This window comes from Oncorhynchus tshawytscha, linkage group LG26 (assembly GCF_018296145.1).
Source record: "Oncorhynchus tshawytscha isolate Ot180627B linkage group LG26, Otsh_v2.0, whole genome shotgun sequence".
Classification (NCBI taxonomy): Eukaryota; Metazoa; Chordata; class Actinopteri; order Salmoniformes; family Salmonidae; genus Oncorhynchus; species Oncorhynchus tshawytscha.
In genome coordinates, this window is record NC_056454.1 from 8,669,759 (window position 1) to 8,685,796 (window position 16,038).

At 40.3% G+C, this 16,038-nt stretch overlaps 1 protein-coding gene across 1 annotated transcript in view; it reads left to right on the plus strand.

Annotated features, from left to right (window-relative positions):
• The window catches only part of LOC112225108 (inactive dipeptidyl peptidase 10), a 150,666-nt gene extending 136,476 nt beyond the window's left edge, over positions 1–14,190 (plus strand). Inside the window, exons 17-26 of the mRNA XM_024388761.2 lie at positions 3,981–4,025; positions 5,204–5,302; positions 5,402–5,471; positions 5,652–5,846; positions 6,050–6,104; positions 7,887–7,986; positions 9,458–9,516; positions 11,319–11,391; positions 11,839–11,912; positions 12,299–14,190. Coding sequence (XP_024244529.1) covers positions 3,981–4,025; positions 5,204–5,302; positions 5,402–5,471; positions 5,652–5,846; positions 6,050–6,104; positions 7,887–7,986; positions 9,458–9,516; positions 11,319–11,391; positions 11,839–11,912; positions 12,299–12,439 — 911 coding nt within the window. The 3' untranslated portion in view covers positions 12,440–14,190. The remainder of the gene's footprint in view (positions 1–3,980; positions 4,026–5,203; positions 5,303–5,401; positions 5,472–5,651; positions 5,847–6,049; positions 6,105–7,886; positions 7,987–9,457; positions 9,517–11,318; positions 11,392–11,838; positions 11,913–12,298) is intronic.
• The last annotated feature ends 1,848 nt before the right edge of the window (positions 14,191–16,038 follow it).

Consider the following 16,038-nt stretch of genomic DNA (forward strand, 5'->3'; position numbering starts at 1 on the left):
CCCCATCTACTTCCTTATGTGGTCAGTCAGATATAGTAGGCAGGTGTCAGTGGAATGGAATAATTAACTTCCTGTCTGCAATATCGTATACAGTGCCTTGCAAAAGTATTCATCCCCCTTGGCGTTTTTCCTATTTTACTGCATTACAACCTGTAATTTAAATAGATTTTTATTTGGATTTCATGTAATGTAGATACACAAAATAATCAAATTTGGTGAAGTGAAAAGAAAAAAATAACTTGTTTTAAAAAAAAATCCCAAAAATGTAAAACGGAAAAGTGGTGCATGCATATGTATTCACCCCCTTTGCTATGAAGCCCCTAAAATAAGATCTGGTGCAAACAATTACTTTCAGAAGTCACATATTTAGTTAGATTGCACACAAGTGGACTTTATTTAAGTGTCACATGATCGCTGTATATATACACCTGTTCTGAAAGGCCCCAGAGTCTGCAACACCACTTAGCAAGGAGCTCTCCAAACAGGTCAGGGACTAAGTAGTGGAGAAGTACAGATCAGGGTTGGGTTATAAAAAAATATCTGAAACTTTGAACATCCTACGGAGCACCATTAAAACCATTATTAAAAAATGGAAAGAATATGGCACCACAACAAACCTGCCAAGAGAGGGCCGCCCACCAAAACTCACGGACCACGCAAGGAGGGCATTAATCAGAGAGGCAAACAAAGAGACCAAAGATAACCCTGAAGGAGCTGCAAAGCTCCACAGCGGAGATTGGAGTATCTTTCCATAGGACAACTTTAAGCCATATACTCCACAGAGCTGGGCTTTACGGAAGTGTCCAGAAAAAAAGTCATTGGTTAAAGAAAAGAATAAGCAGACACGTTTGGTGTTCGCCATAAGGCATGTGGGAGACTCCCCAAATATATGGAAGAAGGTACTCTGGTCAGATGAGACTAAAATTGAGCTTTTTGGCCATCAAGGAAAACGCTATGTCTGGCGCAAACTGAACACCTCCATCACCCCCAGAACAGCATCGCAGCATCCAGTGAATCATGGTGGTGGCAGCATCATGCTGTGGGGATGTTTTTCATCGGCAGGGACTGGGAAACTGTTCGGAATTGAAGAAATTATGGATGGCACTAAATACAGGAAAATTCTTGAGGGAAACCTCTTTCAGTCTTCCTGAGATTTGAGACTGGGACGGAGGTTCACCTTCCAGCAGGACAATGACACTAAGCATACTGCTAAAACAACACTCGAGTGGTTTAAGGGGAACATTTAAATGTCTTGGAATGGCCTAGTCAAAGCCCAGACCTCAATCCAATTGAGAATATGTGGTATGACTTAAATATTGCTGTACACCAGCGGAAAACATTCAACTTGAAGGAGCTGGAGCAGTTTTGCCTTGAAGAATGGGCAAAAATCCAAGTGGCTAGATGTGCCAAGCTTATAGAGACATACCCCAAGAGACTTGCAGCTGTAATTGCTGCAAAAGGTGGGGGGGGTGTGAATAGTTATGCACGCTCAAGTTCCCCTTTTTTTGTCTTATTTCTTGTTTGCAAATATTTTGTATCTTCAAAGTGGTAGGCATGTTATGTAAATCAAATGATACAACCCCCCCCCCAAATCCATTTCAATTCCAAGTTGTATGGCAACAAAATAGGGAAAATACCAAGGGGGTGAATACTTTCGCAAGCAACTGTAGCTTTGAAATCGTGTCATTACGTACTTTTGAGGAAAATAGTAACGTTTTTCGACATATACACTGACTTTGAGAAGGGTTTGCATGACAATTAGCTTAGCAACAGCGTGATGCTGCATGACAACGTGAACACGGTTGGTCGACAGTCTGCTGGGTCGGGCGTTATCCTATTTCCTGTCTATAATATCTCTGGCAATGGCACCATGCAATGCACCCTGGACTAAAGAGGCAGACAAATAGGCAGACAAATAGGAAAAATGTGCTAGACCCTCCTTTATCACAGTGCTACGTCATACCTGCCAGATTTCTGTCTGCTTTGAACTCCAATAACTCAGATACACATGAAAACATGGAATGACACAGGAAATCAATAGAACATCACTCAGGGATGCAGATCAACAATATAACATTACAAAATGGGTGAACCTTTCCTTTAAAAGGCCAGAGACACATCATTACCAGGGGGAGTTCTTGCAATTTGTGCTGAGAATTATCTCATTTTTGCATGTAGATTAAATAATCTTGTTGTGATGAAGTGTCTAATATGAATTAATATGAAAATGAACTAACAGGGACACCTTCCTAATATTGAGTTGCACCCAATTCGTTGGGGAATGGACTCTACAAGGTGTCGAAGGAGTTCCACAGGGGTGCTGGCCCATGTTGTGTCTAATGCTTCCCACAGTTGTGTCAAATTGGCTGGATGTAGTTTGGGTAGTGGACCATTCTTGATACATAGGAAACTGTTGAGTGTGAAAAACTCAGCAGTTCTGGACACACCCCGACCGGTACAGCTGGCACCTACTACCATACCCCTTTAAAAGGCACTTAAATATTTTGTCTTGCTCATTCACCCTCTGAATGGCACACATACACAATCTATGTATCAATTGTCTCAAGGCTTAAAAATCCTTTGACATTTCTCCTCCTCTTCATTTACACTTATTGAAGTGGCATCAATAAGGGATCATAGAGTAGCTTTCACCTGGATTCATCTGGTCAGTCTGTGTCATGGAAAGAGCAATGTTTTGTTAACTCAGTGTCTAGTTCCAATTTAATCAACCATTATGTGTCATTGGCCCTGTGAGTCACAACCCATTTGACAGATGTCAGGAGTTTGCCTTTGGCAATCTGTCATTATTGAACATTTAGTGTAGAGAGACTATCAAACAATTCAAAATAAAATTAGCCGCTCTATTGTGTATAATTGCTTTACGTGCTGTTATCGTGCCATGCACAGCGCATTAAAGAGAGTTTATTGCCACTGCGGTTGTTTATTGTTTAGGTTTGTTTTAACCACATGTATTCGTAATGTATGCTTGGGTGCGTTTGTCTTGTGCACCATGAGTTAATGGGCAAAATGTACCATCCTGTTTTTGAGCAATAAACACAATGCAGTTAGCATGTCATCTGAGGATAAGGCTAAATTCAGTAAAAACCATCAGCTTGTCATGACCACTCTCTTCAATAAGCTTATTAAAGCTAGTTAATTCCCTCCATTAAACGCAACGGATATCATTACCATTGTCGAGCAGGTAGAAGTGCCATAACAGCAGCCCTTTTCCTTTGCTGAGTTTGCAATATCCTTGAAAGCCATTGCTCCTCGAATGATTTAATGCTGCATTGTTGTGAATTATCTCTTATCTTTTCTAACAAAAACAACAACCATGTAAGACATGATAAAACTCGCTTTAGGGGTGAAAATGAAACTATGCTTCCTCTTCATTGATCTGTGTTGGGCTTTAAAAGCCTCATATGTTTACCATTCCTGGTAATAGTGTGTGGTTGTAAAATCACCATTACCTCGGTTACTATTATTCAAACGGAAGGGCTAGCCTGAGTGAACAGTGATTTGTGGAGGGTTGGGGTATCCCCTGAGGTATCCGCTTGATCTTATTAACCTCAGATTGGGTGTCTTCCAATGGGCGCTGAATATAATTGACTTAATCTGAAAGGCCTGGTTTATTAGAGGCAGTTTGAATTACCTTTAACTACTGAGTGTAATAGGTAAAGAAGTGGAGGTAAAATTGGTTACAGTGGTTGTGACAGCAGCTAGGTGATTGGAAAGGCTGCTGTATTGTATTTGTGACTATGCTACCCTGCTTGAGACATGCTATTTTTTTAATCTCTTTATGTACAAATAGGATGCATTTGTATGTCTTACTCCTCTAACGTGTATTGCTTGGGGAAACTGGTATTTTGTGACTCAAGCTTAAGTTGTCGACTCAAGTCACACCAAATTGTAAATCTTCAGCCATTCAAAGGATTTGAGGATACCGATTTCAAATCTTTTAATCCTTTTTTTTTTCGCAGGTCCCGGAGCACCCACTGTGATCTTACACAGCCTCAATAATGCCAGTAAGAAGTCAACTTAATCTCTCTTAACTGATAGGTATGTCATAAACTGCTCAAAGGAGTTAGCGAGACAACTTAGAACGTTGGTGTTTTGCCAGAACCAACAAGTGTAAAAAAAAAGCTATTGCTCACTTTGTTCAAATATTGAAGATTTGTTGTTGAAAAATACCCACCCCCCTCTCACTGATACCCTTGTTGACTCTGAACTAGCAATGCGAATCGACCCCCTGCTGTCTTAATTTCCTTATTTTCATTTACACCATCCATGTCTGGAAATCTGTCATTGTTTTGTCTTGAACGTTAACAGCTGCAGTGGAAAAAAAGCAATCAATTTGCCCAGGGTTATTTGGACAAACCTTCCAATCCACAGCTGAGAACTTCAGGGCCTTGGCAGTTTCATAATGAGACGTCTATTGATTTGGGGTTTCTATTGAAAATACTGGATGAATGATTTTTTCCCAGTTTCCTCTCAGATGGCTGAAATGAAGGATACAATAGGCATTCATTGTGTAGTTCAATGTGGAGAAAATGGCAGGGGAGCTTCTTTTAAAAACAACCATTGACAAGCAGTTGTTGGTAAATATGAGATATCTTTGGCGAAAGGAAAACTTTCTGCATGCCAGTGAGTCTGCTATTTGCTCTGCCAGCTGTGGCAAGATCAATAGCACACCTACTCAATCGTATACAGCAGACATTGATTACATTACAGTGGTCAAACTCAGATGCAGGCAGCACCGATGCAGGCTACATTAGTTCATTATTTGGATGCTGAAGTACAATGTTGAGTTCAAAATAATTCCCATCTGTCATCAGTGTTTGTGTGTTTTGTGTGTTTTGATGATACCACAGTCTTTATAGTAGATCAATAAACATCTTATTCTGGGTTAGAAAATACAATGCATCTGGTCGTATGCACCATTCAAAGGCTTGTTGTAAGGGCTAAACAATTGGCACCTCGTTGGTTATCAAGGACACTGTTCAACTCCCCACTAGAATTATCATTAAAAAGTGTGCCGGAAATCCTTGAAAGCTGTAAAGTTTATTTTTGTTTCATTTCAGGCTTGAAAGAGAAGTCTTTATGCGTTATATATGTCTAATATAATTCCACTTGCATCTCGCTAGAATAAGTGTCCCACATTGTGAACATATCTAAAACTAATGCAACCTTGTTCCCCTATTAGATTACTACATCCTTGAGAACAACTCTCTACTAAAGGCCGCTTTAAAGGTCAAGAGGATTCAGATGACGGATTTCAGAACAATCCAGATGGAACATTTTGGTATGACCGATCATTTTGGCTAATGACACATTTTTTTTCTGTCAGTTTCTCTAATCTATTATTCTAAGGTTGTTGCTAATGGCTACTTTCTCTGCTCAGATCTGCCTTTGAAGATCTCTTACCCACCAGACTTTTCTGAATCGCGTCACTATGGCTTGCTATTGATAGTGTACGTATCGCCATCAGCATCTGTGCTCACTTGTTGAATTAATCTGTTTGAAGTGTTTTTATCTATGTATTCCCATCTATTGTGATTGATATGAACCCCATCACGTGAGAGTCAGACTGTCGTTACAGTGCCCATAGTGTCAACGCTATTTCATTCTAACAATTATATTTATTCTTTCAGCGATGGCTCCCCCGGTGGCCAGGCAGTGAGCGACCGTTTCGTCCTGGACTGGGACTCGGTTCTGGTCAGCTCGGATAACGTCATAGTGGCTCGTCTGGACGGCAGAGGGAGTGGCTTCCTGGGCCAGAGGGTTCTACATGAAGTCCACCGGCGTTTGGGAACCGTAGAGGTGCAGGATCAAATCACAGCTGTGGAGTATGTATTAGTTTTATCCCATTAAATTTCATTTGGTTTTAACTCTAGCTATATCAATAAGTAATTAGCCTTAGAATACATGCTAATTCAACAATCTGCTCACGTTTTCCATTTAGCTGTCAAACAATCTTAAAACATTTTGGGGAAGTGAATTCATATTGCTGTTGTCTATGAGTGACATCATGCTTTGTAACTTATTTCAGATACATGTTGACATTCCCGTACATTGATCGGACACGGATAGGAGTATTTGGGAGGGTAAGAATCTATTGACAGAATCTATCATACTTCTAATAGGCATCTGATTTTGAAAATCTGTAGACCAATTTTATGGAAACGTTGCAGAAATGCTCCATTGGGTTTCAATGGTAGGAAAATTGTGTGCTAAGAAAACTGTGAAATTCTATAAAAATTACAACATGATGGAATATATTGTTTCATGGTATATGGAGTACATCTGAAATTAAGTCAAATGTTGTCTGGAATAGCACAATATGACAATGTGCCATTTTTCATTTGATAAAAGTACAGACTCAGAGTTTAAATTGTATATCTAACACTCTAGTTGGGGTAAACATGGGAAAGTTATGCTTCTTTTAAATTTGATAAACTTGTTATCCCACTTTGATGAGAAGTAGGAGAAAAATGACCTTGAATGATTTTCACACTTTCTTTGTTTATAACCATTCAGCATCATTCACACCCTCTTAGACCCTAGCCCCACCCATCTCTTTAAGAATTCACATGTAAAGGTATGAGTGAGCATGGCATTGTCCTCCAGAAAGTAGTCTCTCTATTATCTCCCTCCGTTGTCTCAGCCAATCATGTATCCTGCCTTTCTCCCTACATTGCTCAGTGCTTCTCCTTGACTAAACGAGACTCATCATTTCTTTATTTAATTCATATTTACAGATGCCATACACATTTTTAATTAAGGCATATGGCATTTTCAAACAGCCCTACTGTGAAGTAGAAAATAGCGTCAAACTCATGCGATCCTGAATCTGGTCAAAAAATTGATTAAAATGTATGTATTTTGCTATCAAAAACATCTATTTTTTTAAAGGATCAAGTATTTGGTGGGGTTTCTATGTATGGAGAACAACAAATTTTTGGTTCTCCTTTCTTGGTTCACTTGGAGAGAAATAACCTGTCTTAATTCTTTACCATTATATTAATGGTCGTCAATGGCAGTATTCTCACTGAGTAAAGTATTCGGACCACTTTTTTTTAAAGATACATTCTTGTTCTTTGATGTGTAGAGGAACCATCAAAGTTACTCCTGATGTATTTGTTTGTCCAGGGAAATAATCTCCTGATGTATTTGAAAGGGAAATAATCTCTCTTACTTGTCTGTCAACATATGAATGTGGCCTTATGTCTCTGTGTTGCAACATTTTAAGCCCAATTATGTGTTTTTGCAACAGTTACAAAATTACCTCTAGCTCTGGCTCAGAATGTTTGATTCAAAAAAATGTTTATATACACAATCACCACATCTTAGAGAAGACAGTAAGCAATTTTTCAAGTCATGTACTTGCATGGATGGCTACCAACATATGCATTGTGTAGGGGACCAGTGTGGTCTTAAACAAGTGGACATGCTTCTAATGTTTCAGGGGCTACTGATGCCACAATAATAATACTGACACAAAACAAATGCTACTAAGATAGATTTAGGTCTAAGGAGATGCACTATGTAGTGTTAAACATAATTTTTTTGTTGATGACCTGTACATTTTATGACCTGTAGGTCATTGTTTATGACCTTTAGGCAGAGTTACATTTTTGCAACCATGGGTCTCATAGGGTTAATGACTTTAGGAGAAACGTACTCAACTTGTCAGGACCAAATTTCACATTATTTGTTCGCAGTTTCCCGGGATTTACAAGTTGACCATTTTTTAAAATTTTGTAAAAAGAAATATATAGTTTTTTGATTGATTTCAAAATGATAAAGCGGTCCCGATTCTGTGTATTGTACGGAAACTGCATTTTTTGTTTACTTGTTTGTATCTTGTTGTTTTGATTGTTTTCCAGGGTTATGGTGCCTATATTACATTAATGATGCTCAAATCAACCGACAGCCTGTTCAAATGTTCAGTAGCAATGTCCCCCGTCACGGACTGGAAACTATATGGTGAGTAGAAGCTTGGAAATCCCAATGTCCGTTCCATTGACGGATTCCAGATATTACACTTCGCAAGGATGGATAGAGGGGTAGGAAAGGAAAGGAGAGGTGACGGAAGTGTTGACACCTAAGTCGGGTATCCTCTTCACTTGGGGCACCGTTTATGTAGAGTATGTGATTCGCCTCACACAGGGCACCATTTATGTAGGAGATTGTCCTATTTTGTAAAACATTCCTCAATAAGGAATTGGATACTGTTCAAATTTTACATTAACATGATACATTGCAACACATGAGCCACACAGAGAGACCAAATGACTGAAGTTTGAACCATAGAGATCCCAGTATCTTCAATGGCTGTGTGAAGTTGCTGGATATTGGCAGGAACTGGAACACGCTGTCGTACACGTTGATGCAGAGCATCCCAAACATGCTTAATGGGTGACATTTCTGGTGAGTATGCAGGCCATGGAAGAACTGGAAAATGTTTTGCTTCCAGGAATTGGGTACAGATCCTTGCGACATGAGGCTTTGCATTATCATGCTGAAACATGAGGTATTGGCGGCGGATGAATGGCACGACAATGGGCCTCAGGATCTCGACATGATATCTCTGTGCATTCAAATTGCCATCGATAAAATGCAATTGTGTTCATTGTCCGTTGCTTATGCCTGCCCATACCATAGTCCCACCTCCAATGATGACATCATCAAACCGCTTGCCCACACAACACCATACACGCTGCCTGCCATCTGCCCGGGTACAGTTGAAACTGGGATTCATCCATGAAGAGCACACATCTCCAGTGGCCAGTGGCCATCGAAGTTGAGCATTTGCCCACTGAAATCAGTTACGACGCCGAACTGCAGTCAGGTCAAGACCCTGGTGAGGACGACAAGCACGCAGATGAGCTTCCTCACCCTCAGAAGTTTTCTGACAGTTTGTGCAGAAATTACTGATGTACTGATTACTGATGTACACATCTCCAGATGTACTGCCAAACCATTGGAGGTGGCTTATGGTAAAGAAATGAACATTCCGTCCTCTGTCAACAGCTCTGGTGCCCACTCTCTCAAAACATGAGACAACTGTGGGGTTGTGTGACAAAACTGCACATTGTCCCCAGCACAAGGTGTAATTATCATGTTGTTTAAGTAGCGTCTTGATGTGCCACACCTCTCAGGTGGATGGATTATCTTGGCAATGGAGAAATGCTCACTAACAGGAATGTAAACAACTGTGTGCACAAAATTGAGAGAAATAAGCTTTTTCTTCGTATGGAAAATGTATGGGATATTTTCATGGGACCAACACTTTACATGTTGGTTTATAGTTTTGTTCAATGTAGTTTGGATGCAGAATGACAGAGATCACATTTTGTATAGCATTAGCAAAAGTACCACTTAGATGCACCTGAAACACTGAAGCTCTGTCTGTACCTGCCACCCTGTTTGGAATGTATCACTTTCTATTAAACAGCATCAGCGTTTTCCGAGCGGTACCTTGGCATGCCATTACGGGACGACAGCAGATATCAGGTGCGTTTGCTTACCGCCTCCCTGTACTTGTTTGCCGTCAATCTTGTTTAGCTCTTTGAAAGCCGTCTCGCCATATCGTTGCTGATATGCTTGCGGTTAAGCTCCTGCAGTTACTGAGTGTCGCTACCATCAGAATTTTTTCCCTTTTCTTTTTTTGATGCTTCCAGAGCGCAGAGACTTTGTCACTCATCTCCACGGTAACTGTGGCGCATTAACTTGTTAGATCGCACTGCGTTCATGTTTTGACGAGCTGCTGAAAGGGGACGTCTGGCTTTCCCAGACACCCCTGCGGTGTGGATCTGCCGCTATGTCAAACAGCTGTTTCAGTTACACTGATGAGAGAGACGGAACTGCAGCAGGTAAAATCCTGAGAACTGCTGTTCCACTGACATGATTTCTAGACAAAATAAATAAACTTGGTATACAGACAAAAAGGCAATGTTTATGAAGGTGACATCTAAGGTTAAAAGATGTTCCATCTTCCTACTGTCATGGCTTAGAATTTAACTTTGTATACTTGTGTTATTGTAATGTACAATGGATTGATCGTTGATTATTTTATGCCTGATATCAATTAATTCAATTACATTGCCTGTCAGATAAATCAAGCTGTTTATTTACGAGTGACTGCATTTGCACAGTAAGCTAACTTAAATGCAGATTGTGCACTCTCAATCTAACTTATATAGCAGTCACAACCATTAGGCATTTTTGTTATAACAGTATACATAGGAAGCTTAGCTTCCCCTAAAGTAAAATTGCCAAAATAAAATAGCCTACTCCTGTCTATACAGAAATATATAAAATCATTTAAAATAGGCTACAACCACAGAAAGCATGATTTGGCCACACAGGCTGTGGATTGAAAAAAAAGCTGTGGATTGTTTAAAACCGCATTGCCTATTTTAAGTCTGAAGGGCCCGGGCAGCGTGTGAGGCAAATAGCCTACTAAATAGATGATTGTTGAGTTGCGACTGTCAGTGAAAAGTAGAGGCCCAGCCAGGTATTGCAATATTTCAGATCAATCAAAATATTCAACTTAATTGAGTGAACATTATAGCCTATTTTATTGGCACCATGCAGAGGAGAGCATTGGCCATATCCGCAGTGAGTGCGCATATTCACTCTTTATCATTGTTGGGTCAGTGCCACTTGAAGGTTTGTTTTTGGACAATTATTTCCTCCTCCTGTTTAGATGGACATCATATTGTATTTGTGTCTCCCCTTTTCATAGGCCTATTATATGGATCAGACAATGTTGTTTTTATTGATCTGTTTGTCAGTGTCAGCAGAGTAGGCTACCCTGTAATTTTTATTGTATTAAAAAAGATTCTGTTTATATCTCCAGTCATATAGCAGAATTCATTCCTGTGCAAAAAAAAGAAGAAGCATATCTCATATAGCCTATAGCCTAGGCCTATTCTATGCCACCACGAGCTCAGCCATACATTGAACAGTCTCTTTTGCGACCAGTTATTGAGTTATATTATTAGCCTAAATTATGACTATCCAATCTACCACATTAGGAATAGTAGGCTATCTTACATAAGTCTGCAAATGCGATGATGCATGGAATGCTTTATTATAAAGTTGCATTGTTATGGTGACAATTAGCTTCCCCAAACTAGAAACTTACTTGCCGGCAATGACAGTATCCATACCGCAGGAATAAAGTACTGTCTGCACCATTACACTCCATACCCTCCTCTCACTAGGAATTCCTCTTGACCTTCCCTTCTAACAATATGCCAGCAAACTGTTTTTATGATTCTTTAACACTTCTATGGATGGCTCTATTGCAGTTCTCCAGTGTGTTGCAGAACATCCAGCCACTGAGGGAACAGACTCTGATGCTTGTCCACGGCACAGCAGATGGTGAGTGACTAACTAAGAGAAACCACGAAAAAAGACCTCCGCATTGATCTGGGGTCAGTTTTGGAGCTGTTGTGTTATTCCTTACTTTGTATGACCAATCTGCAGTGTGCTTCTTGCCAGACGGCACATGAAACAGCAATAACCTGACAATTGCAAAAACTGCCACAACTGAAGAACTTGTAACAAAAATGACTGATTTATGAAATATGAGTTATTTAAATAATATATTGGACATAGAATACATGAAACAGAGTCAAGAATTGGGCCATTTCATGGTACAGAGAATGGATTAGCCACAAGAAATCTCAAATGTTTCAAGTTAGACCAATTTATATAAGGTAATTTCTTCTCCACCCTGTCATGTTTTATGTTCAAATGTGATCTTGCCTCTCTTCCCTGTGATGATTCAAGCAGAATTCTGCTGACATATTTTCTTCTGCATTTCAGCCAATGTTCACTTTCAGCATACTGCTGAGCTCATCAGGAACCTTGTGAAAGTTGGAGCAAACTACTCAATGCAGGTATGGATAAAGTAATTGCACACTGTACTGTAGTAAACAGGTACTGTGTAGTGTGCAGGTACACTAGATACATGAAGCCATAAGCCTACTCAAGCTATGGTTGCTTTGAATGTACACTAGCAAAAACAAAACTATGCAGTACCCTACCTTATGTACAGTATGTTACTGTATGTAGTACCATAACCATACAGTACCACCAGCTACTGTGATGAAAATAAAAAATAATAAAAAATAAATAAATAAATAAAATAATAGCACTGCTTTTCTTTATCTTGGCCAGGTCGCAGTTGTAAATGAGAACTTGTTTCCAACTGGCCTACCTGTTTAAATAAAGGTGAAATAAAAAAATGAATAACAAATGTTGTGTTTATGTCGTGGTGTTCTAGCTCTATCCAGATGAGGGTCATTTCCTGTCCCAGCGGAGTCGGCAGCACCTCTTCGGGTCGCTCACCAACTTCTACAGGGAGTGTCTAAGGGAAGAGATCCTACCACTGCCCGATGATGATGAGGAGGAGGAAGAAGAGTAGGAGTTATGATGTGTTGGGAACCTTCGGCAGGACTTTGGCAGGACTTCCTCTCTGTAAACATTTGCTGAAGCCTGCACTAAAGGCTGGTGGCTTTTGGACCAAGTGTTAAGACAGAGGTGGACAGTGAGAGTTGCTGATGCTTCTAGTGTGTGTGTGTGTGTGTGCGTGTGCGTGTACATTAGATCGTTTGTGTTAGTTTGAGAAAGAGAGTTTGATAGTGTGTCTGCGTGTGTCTGCGTGTGTACGTTTGAGTGTGCATGTGTTTTCATTCAGAGAACTTCCAAGGACACCTGTCAAAGACAATGGAGACGGGCATTGTCGAGACTACAAGCTGGAACTCTCACTAATCCAAAATGCCACTTCGATCACTTTCGGCAAAGCACATAGCAGACTGCCTCCATCATCGATGGTGGCCATTAGTGTTGCAACATCCACACTTGCAAGTGCATGGTTCTTTTCCCCTTACAGCTTCACTAGTTTTGTTAGTCTTTGTTGTAGTAGTCATTGGGAAGAGACAAACACAGATGAAGTCCCCTTTTCAATTCCTCCCCCTCAATATTATTTGTTCTTGTTGCACAAGGAAATGCTCCACTGCTCTTCAGAGACATACGGTAGGCAATGCAAGTTCACCATCACTGTGACGTTGTCCACGAATAAGTGTAATTCCTGCTGAATGCTCTCTCATTGTCAACCCCCACTGAAAACAACAGTCCTTTGGGCACACTTAAACAATGGTCTTATGTAGACATGTCCAATGCCTTATGAAGTGCTACATAAGACCATAAAACCACGTACTGGCATTCATAGCCATTCATTATCAGCAGCTTCATTACCAACCTGTGTCAGCTCAGTCCTTTGAGACGCAATATGACATAGTGCAGTCTCATAGACAGTTAATATCAGTTATAAGGTCAGGTCATAAACCAGTTATAACTCCAGTGAGTAGAGAGTTGTCACAAAGGCCATAAAATGACATTGTGTAGGCCTAAGTAAGGGGTTTGCATGTCTACAGCAGTGTGTACATACATATATTTTTTAGATATGTCAGATCTCGTGGATAGGTTAGTCAATGGGAATGGAATGATTTGACCTGTATGTCTTGTACATTTTCCAGTTGATTTTGGTTTCGGTTTATTTTTCTTCCAAGGGTAGATTTTGTAATGCTTGTTAATTTTGCTGTTTCTAAAGGGAGGGGGGATGTGGGTGTTGGGTTATTGTGATTGTCCTCTAGTGATGATTATGAATAAAAAAGCACAGAAAAACAAATATATTACCATTAGGTATTTTGCACAAATTACATCCAACCACAGTGTTTTCAGTATTGATTGACAAATTTACGAATGATCCAGTCAATTACATACAATTGGTTTGTTGACCTTGGACTCACCTTTGTGCCTAGACTGTTGGTCATGGTCATGGTCTGAAGACAAATTCAATAAGGGCCTTGAGGCAGTTGGCCTACAGATATCTGACATTGGATGCGTCTCAATCCACCTCATCCGCCGATGTTGCACTTCAGCATCTACATTACGTTGCTTTCTCCTGGGTAGATACATGATAATTACAAGTATATCTTATGTAACTGCATTGTTCTTACATTACACTTGATTGAGTATAGCCTTTGAGACAGGTCATAACATAGAAATACTTTACATTAAGTTGCTTTCTCCTGGGTAGATACATGATAATTACAAGTATATCCTATGTAACTACATTGTCCTTACATTACACTTGATTGAGTATAGCCTTTGAGACAGGTCATAACAGAAATAAACACATTGAAAGTGACCTGGAGTTAATAGCAGGGTGCGCCTTTGTTACAATTGTTGTTACCAGGTCCTAGCCTATTTATCGATCCTGGTATTACATGTGGCTTCAATGGGAGTAGCATATTTTGGTTTGACTTTCAAAAGTATAATTACAAAACATTAGTTACATAGTGGACCAAGAGAATGTGCAGTAACATCAGTAGTTGCACATGCGGAATAACCTTCAGCAAGTGAATATGTAATAACACATTCCTTGTTCCAATTGTGTAATAACTGATTCCACAAACAACCCTATTAACATGTAATTACTTAGTAAAACCTATGTAACTACTATGTTAAGCTATTACTGTGTCCGTTTACATAGTAATAAGGGCCACATAATATAAGGCGTTACCCGGCAATATTGAAAGCTTTTTTCTTGTTTTTCAAGCGAGGGTTTTTAAGGGAGTATGCGAGGGACAGATGTTCATTTTGCCTAGCCGAGTTCTGCTAGGAGCAAACCGAACCTAGTATGCGGGCGCCTTTAGTTGGATCTACACCAGGAGTGAGCATCTCTGGTCCTAGAGGGCTACAGTGTGTGTGTGTGTGTGTGTGTGTGTGTGTGTGTGTGTGTGTGTGTGTGTGTGTGTGTGTGTGTGTGTGTGTGTGTGTGTGTGTGTGTGTGTGTGTGTGTGTGTGTGTGTGTGTGTGTGTGTGTGTGTGTGTGTGTGTGTGTGTGTGTGTGTGTGTGTGTGTGTGTGTGTGAATGTGATGAGAGAAGAGAGAGAAATATGGAGAGATATATTGCATAAACCAGGGCTGGTAGAAAACGTGTGACAAGGCTGCATTTGCCACAGCACTTTTCAACCACATTTGATTTAATCGAATAACATATACGGACACAAAGCGTTAAAAAGAGGGTCAAAGTGCTGTTCTTTAGACCGATTTGCTTCATGATTTGTCATCTCGCGCACAATTTCTGTGTCCTTCACGTCGGGGTGCTGCTGCAGGCAGTTTGCATGTCTTGACTAATCAGATTAACAGAAATCGCATGTCGTGTGGGCCGGGCACAGCGCAAAAAGCTCAAGGCACACTCTTCACTTTCCTCCGGTATTTGTTTAGCAAGCGTGATAACACAACACAACATTCCCGACAGACACAAGCAAAAACTCTTACATACTGTAAATGTAGAAGCCTATACACCTCAATATTACAGTAGCTATCTGACAGCAGCAGTACTACACCTGCACCTTTCGACGACACAAGTTGTTCTGCTTCCACGAGCGCATCCAATGCTAGCATCAGTAATTCTAAATTTGTTCTTAGCCCAGCTATCATGGACACTGACAGTTGTGAATCTGATGCAGCCGAAGAGCTACTGCCCCCTTACCCGGGAAAGCACTGAACAACAGACAGGGACATTGGACCATCGAAGAGGCGCAAATATGACGAGAACTACATTGATTTGGGCTTCACTTATATTGGGAGTAGTACCTTTCCTCAGCCACAGTGTGTTATATGTGCAAAAGTACTCACAACTCAATGAAACCTTCACTCTTATGCAGACATTTAGAAACAAAGCATGCCAATTTTAAAATGAAGCCACAGGAGTTTTTTGAGCGACAATTAAGACGACTTTCGAGTAGTAAGACGTATAAAAGTAATAGATACCATTAATAAGAGTGTTTTATATGGTGAGCTACCGAGTGGCTAGGACAGGCAAGCCCCATACTATTGTGGAGGACTTCATTCTTCCTGCTGCCACAGATATGGCTGGGAAGATTCCGGGGGAAAAGGCCCCAAAAAACTGTACAGACAATTCCTTCATCAAACAACACTGTTTCACAACAT